The sequence below is a fragment of the Megalops cyprinoides genome, chromosome 2 (assembly GCF_013368585.1).
Source record: "Megalops cyprinoides isolate fMegCyp1 chromosome 2, fMegCyp1.pri, whole genome shotgun sequence".
Lineage (NCBI taxonomy): Eukaryota > Metazoa > Chordata > Actinopteri > Elopiformes > Megalopidae > Megalops > Megalops cyprinoides.
This window is the reverse complement of record NC_050584.1, coordinates 66324099-66330303: the sequence shown is the minus strand read 5'-3', so window position 1 is coordinate 66330303 and position 6205 is coordinate 66324099. Positions and strand designations below refer to the sequence as shown.

At 43.5% G+C, this 6205-nt stretch overlaps 1 protein-coding gene across 1 annotated transcript; it reads left to right on the top strand.

Annotated features, from left to right (window-relative positions):
- Window positions 1-3634: 3634 nt before the first annotated feature.
- On the top strand, window positions 3635-5465 carry LOC118773712 (microtubule-associated protein 6-like). Its single transcript, XM_036522760.1, has 2 exons — window positions 3635-4323; window positions 5003-5465. Exons 1-2 carry the CDS (start codon window positions 3818-3820, stop codon window positions 5253-5255), a joined length of 759 nt encoding a protein of 252 aa, XP_036378653.1. The 5' UTR covers window positions 3635-3817; the 3' UTR covers window positions 5256-5465.
- The last annotated feature ends 740 nt before the right edge of the window (window positions 5466-6205 follow it).

The window sequence follows — 6205 nt, the reverse complement described above, 5'->3', positions numbered from 1 at the left end:
CTGCAGGCAATATGGAGTGGTGCATTCTGGGATGGAGCTGCAGATTGAGGTGTTTTGCCTGCGGAGTTCCAGTCAGCCCAGTGGTACCAATCAAGACCTGTTGCTTTTGCTTTGCCATTCAGCCGCAGCGTATGTGACATTTCCAGGGGCTGTTTTCCCTCTCAAGGGCGTGTCCGTCCAACACCCCCACATTTTCAACCCACGGGCCGTTGTTACCCATGAGCACGTGCTGTCATGCACGGTGATACACGGCTGTTTCATGTGTCGATCTGAGCGTTCACGTGTGTGAGTGAACCCAACGCCGAAATGTCAGGCGTGTTCCTAAGGCAGCTGTGTTCTGCGCTTCTGTATCGAAGCAAACGTTTCTGCTCCAGATCCTCATCTGCCTACAACCGCGTCTGTAAAAACGTGCTCTGTGAAGCCTCCTGTGACCGCTCCAGTCCCTGGTTACGCTGCTACAGCGACACCTTGTGGTCAGTTGTGTTTTAAGAATAAGAATAAGAAATACTTTAGTAGTCCCGAAGGAAGTTTGAGTGTCACAACTGCACCGTCCGGCACACATCAAAAACAACAAAAGAATAAATTGAATAAAATAAATAGAGAGGTATAAAATACAACAAATAGAAAGATGTTTGTGCAATTATGCATTGTGCAGTACTTCTGTAGTTGTCATATAATAAATAAATGAGAATAGTGAGATGGAGAAGTTATCATCCTTGTGCTATGATTATATACATAGCATATAATGAATTATGAATTTTATTTTTTAAATTCCCGCTGCCCAGGTCACACACTCGCGTCTTCAGGATGAGCACCAAGGGCTTAATGAACTCAGTTTAGTGTGTCCCATCATGGTGGAATACACTCTCCTCAAATACAGTTTAATCCTGGACAAATGGAATCCCTTTGTATTCCACGATATTGTGGTAAGGAGTAGGGCTCGTAACCGAAAAGTCGCTGGTTTAATTCCCTGCTGGGCCACTGCTGTTGTACGCTTGGAATATAACCCACAACTGCCTCAGTAAATATTCAGCTGTATAAAGAGATAACGTAAAAATTATGGCGTGAGTGGCTGTTAAATGCTAAATGAGTGACTGTAATGTAATGTAGAGATGAATGAATCACTGTATAAATTCTGTTGTGTTAAAAATATTTACATTCTCACCTCTTTCATTCCATCCGGGCTGTGAAATACACATATTAAAAGAGGAATGATTGATTTATTTAAAAACCATCAGTCTTTGACATGTTTCTTAAATGTATAGTACCCATCCTGATGCTAGTATGACATGGCAGGTGTAAAAGGGAGGGGGGGGGGCAGTCTGAATCACGCTCAGGTCTCTATAAGCAGTGCTGGTGTAAGGGGCAGTGTGAATCACACTCGGGTCTCTATAAGCAGTGCTGGTGTAAGGGGCAGTCTGAATCACACTCAGCTCTCTATAAGCAGTGCTGGTGTAAGGGGCAGTCTGAATCACACTCAGCTCTCTATAAGCAGTGCTGGTGTAAGGGGCAGTGTGAATCACACTCAGGTCTCTTTAAGCAGTGCTGGTGTAAGGGGCAGTGTGAATCACACTCAGCTCTCTATAAGCAATGCTGGTGTAAGGAGCAGTGTGAATCACACTCAGGTCTCTATATGCAGTCTCGATAAAACCCTTCATATCAAAGGGTTTTATCCTGTCAATAGAAACCCTAAATACATCAAAAGCCTCTAACACTAAACCCAGTCTACACCCAAACTAAATCTGGAATCTGCTCTGTAAGTGAGTACAATGAGATTCATGCTCTATATGCAGGCTAAACTGCAATCTTCTGTATGAGTGAATACACTGTGTACCCCAGATTAACCCCAGGCTGAATTAAATAGCTACATACATGCACTAATCAATATCTATAGTTACTTATTCAGTTAACTACTACATAGGCAATAAATGCAGACAGCAGTGTCCATAGTTCGCAAATACTTAATACGCTGTACAGGAACAAAAACAAACATACATTGTGCTGCCCAGCACCAGGGTTTGGGGATGCTGTGGTACATAGAAGTTTTTACTTACTTGTTTCCCCCTGCAGGTGGCGCTGTGTCATCACAGTATCTCACATGGCGGGCCATCGAGTTACATCTGACTTCTGATGATGATTAATCGTTTTTTTTCCCAGTCCCGGTGCTGGGGAACCACTGTGTGTGCTATTTTTCATTCCATCTGAGCTGTCAATTAATTAGGTTTCATTTCGCTGTAAAACGAGAATTTATCTCTGTTTAACGTCACTTAGATATCTGCTCTGTGTTCTCTTGATACAGGAACGCGTAGTTGCAAATACATTTGCACTGAAAAAGTAAGCCACATAACTCTGAAAGGTTGCTTTTTTCTTAATTTTATTTTGAGCTTGTTATTAAATTAGTAACACAAACACGTGTTGACCTTATCTGATTAAGAGTAATGAGCGTTTCGAAGGGGCCTGGAACAAATAATTATACTTAATTGGGAGAGCTGTACTATATTTGGTCATGGGCCAACAAGTCTACTTTTTATATTGTTACAAAGACATTTGTAACAGCACATTTTGTTCGCAAATAATTTATACAAGACTTAAGATAGAGGCATAACTAAGTCTTCGTATGTATTCAAATTTAGAGAAGCGGTCATCTAACCGCTCAATCGAGATAAATAAAAGAGAGTTCAGCTGGAGTGAAAACCAGCGTGCACGGGGGGTCTCCAGAACCTGGACTCGGGTACGCTGAAACGAAACAAGTACACCCAGGAACTGAAGGTAATGACACAGCATGGTGTAGCAAACCGGCTGCTCTCACGCCTTCTGTCTTCATTAATGAACAGCTTTCATAATTGTATTTTTTTTGCTGTGAACTGCAGTATTTAACCTAAAAACCGTTACCATACTGACACCTATTTTATGTGGTTTTGTACTTGTCTGTTATTGCACTTATAAGCATTACATTACGTTACATTTCGCATTCCAATATAAGCAAAGAATGTCATTGTTGAGCAAGAAAATCTATGGTTTCCATGGTCTTCGTTTCGGTTCTTTACAAATACAATACGCGTGTTTTTGGCAAATCTCCAGATTTTCCTGTGGCCAAGAGCAGTTTTAATAGATATATAAAAGTTTTAGTAAAATATAAAAAGAGTTTTAATAGATGATATCTGTAAAGGGCGACATTAACCGTAGCTACCAATGAATCAATTATCAGTAAGAATGACTGTTTTTCACTACAGCTACAATTAATATGTTTTGGTTAGGTGCGCATGCGAACCTCAAGACAAGCACTCTGAAAAATAACCTTCAAAGGCAAAGTGTGGTGGAGGCATTTCTATTTGTATTTGGCCGTATTTTAGCGTGTTTGTGTATTTATGGTGGCTATCAGACTATCAGAAGAAAAGATATTACAGATGGAACGCTATCCGAATTAAAAACCGTCGCGCACACGAAGAAGAAGCGGAGTAGGTGGGCATCGGAAAGTAAGTTACCGCTGAAAATAACCGCTACATAACATATTCGATATTGAATAACAACAGAGGCGTTTCGTTTTTTGATGTCTCCCACTTAGTGATATATTACAGATTTTGCCCGCATCATGCAGGAGCCCATCAGACCACGTGAGATGAGTGTGCAGAAACGGATGCCCGGCAGATGGGCTGGCTTTTCGGAGCGCTCACATGGACATACTGTAGCACAGCCGCGCAGTTACGCGGGAGCGGACGTACGCGGGTGCATCTGTATGTAACGTTTCCCCCAAGTTTCCGTTTTTCTTTTCTTTTCTCTCATTTCATTTTTTCTGTTCCAGGACCAAGTCCCGGTCATGGCTTGGCCGTGTATCAGCAGAGTGTGTTGCCTGTCTCGGTTCTGGAATCAGTTTGATAAATCTGATCTCTCGGTGCCTTTGACGATTCAGAACTACTCTGAAATCTCGGAGGAAGAGGTGCGATCTATTACTAAACAAGTCCCGGCGGACAGAGCGCTGGCGAGCGACGCTTCGGGACTAGATCACAGAGGATCACAAGCGGTCCAGGATCCTGGGAATGGCAGACGGGTCGAGCCGGGCTTCAAGCCCCGCGAGGATTACCATCCCTCCGGCGTGCCTTTCCCGGGAGTGACCCAGTACAAGCAGGATTTCAAGCCGTGGCCCATTCCGAAAAAGGATAACTTCCCGTGGGTCGGCGATGTTGGCGGCATCAGGGCTTTTCAGAATAACAACCCCAGCAATCATGAGCCCAATCCGAACCAGCTAATCGCAGAGAGAGAGGAGCGAGCGGAACTTCAGCGTGGGCAGCAGCCCGCGGATGTCGCTAAAACCAGCTCCTACAGGTAGGCTGATGTCAACGCGGGAGCTGTCCGTTCAGCACCGCGTCGCCATCGCTATTCCACAACCTGTAAGATTCATATATCCGTTGCCGTTTGGGGTGACTGCAGCTGTTCGTCTTGACGAAACGCTGTTGTGGCATCTCAGCATTTATCCTCCAGCAGACTCTGCACCAGTCCGAACATGATGTAAAAATCCGCGATTTGAGCAAGACACGTTTTGTAGCTCCAAATACACGTTCTTCCATTGCGTGTAGCTGGTAAAGAATTTCCTCAGTCCAGCATGCCTTGATTTCAGTGTTCCATTGGTGTTATTTAATTTAATTACGCACCAGAACTTTGAAATTTTAAACGTCAGCTACGGGCAAATATCAAGAAAAAAAGTTTCTGGTTCACGTAACCAAAAAGATAATGAACGTGAGCTCTTGGGATAATAAGGTACTTTTTAACGAGGGCCACAAAATGCCGGAAACGTAACAATGAGCGCAACAACTACTGTTTAAAGTTTATCTCATACTCAGAGCGACAAAGTGGCTGCTTTGCAAAAAAAGTGAAAAGCAAGGGCGACGTTGGCGGACCGTTACACGTAAGAGAGGTTTTGCGCAAGAAAATATTATTCGCAAAAACACATTGACTAGCACTTGTAGTACACATTCACCTTCTCCTTTTCCCCAAACTTTTTAAGGCAGGAATACCAGCCATGGACTGGGGTAAGACCTTCCAAGTCAGCTTGGAAGAAGCCCGCCTACATGTATCCCGACTCTGAAATCGCGTCAGAGACCAGCTACCGGGCCGCCTACAGCGGAGACGTCTTCAGACACATGGAGACGCTGCAGGTGGATTACGCGCAGAAGACCGCCCTGCCCGCAAACGGAGATCCCCATGCGGGGTTAAAGAGCGAGGCGAGTTACCCCCATCATATTCTGCTATATCACTGAGCCTAAAATCCTTACATTAAAAAATCATAGTCAGCTGATAAGTTTTCTCAGATATGCGCACTGAGCGAGAGGAAGCGTCTGTAAAGCCGTCTGGCGCCACGGTTAGCGAATCTGAGGGTTCGATCAGGGCAGACCCGCTCTCTCTTTCTCCCACACACATACATACATACACGCATGCAGAAAGTCTGGACTGTATGCGTCAGTATAACCACGGGCTTTTCCCCCACGTTAGAAAGTGATACTGTAGTCATCAGTTTTGCCTTCTGAATTTTCCAGGAGAGACTGGTGAAGACCCGCCTGTCTCCAAACCCCTCAGCTGTCTTTCAAAGCGGATCTGCAGTCTTCAGCATATGAGTCTCCAGGCCAGTCCACAGATTGGAAAACTGAAGTACGAGGGGAACATCTTTCATTACAGACCTGGTTCCTATGCAAATCGAGTCTGTACGTTTCTGGAAGCTCCTGCTTTACTTTAGAAGACTGTACATTATTATAAACATGAAGCTAAGGGGAGTATGTTCATGTATTGTTGCTGAGCTTAATTTTGCAGTTTTAGCATTTTAAATGTGTGATTCTGGATGGATCAAATATGCATGTCATAAAGTTGCTGAAATGTCCTTTTAACATTGTCCAACCCAGAAACGGCTCAACACAGTCGCTGCACCACGATATGTGTGTGTGCATGCTGTGTGTGTATGCGTGTGTGTGTGTGTGTGTGTACTTGTGTGTGGACTCGTATGTTTGTTAAAATGGAAGACTCAATTCTTTTCAATTGAGTCCTCAAACCACTTTGATACAGTATAATGATCCTTTTATTCCGGGCAGATTTTTATCAATTGAATAACAAAATAAAACATTATTTTGTTATTCAAAAAACGTATTTTTTGTTTCTTGAGGAAAAGTATTTGTTCATTGTCTATGTTTTATGTGGTCAGTACTGGTGTAAGAGATAT

Coding starts and splice junctions, on each gene's coding strand:
- LOC118773712 (XM_036522760.1), top strand. CDS start 3,818: ATGGCTTGGCCGTGTATCAGCAGAGTGTGTTGCCTGTCTCGGTTCTGG. Junction 4,324..5,002: donor GCTAAAACCAGCTCCTACAG/GTAGGCTGATGT, acceptor AAACTTTTTAAG/GCAGGAATACCAGCCATGGA.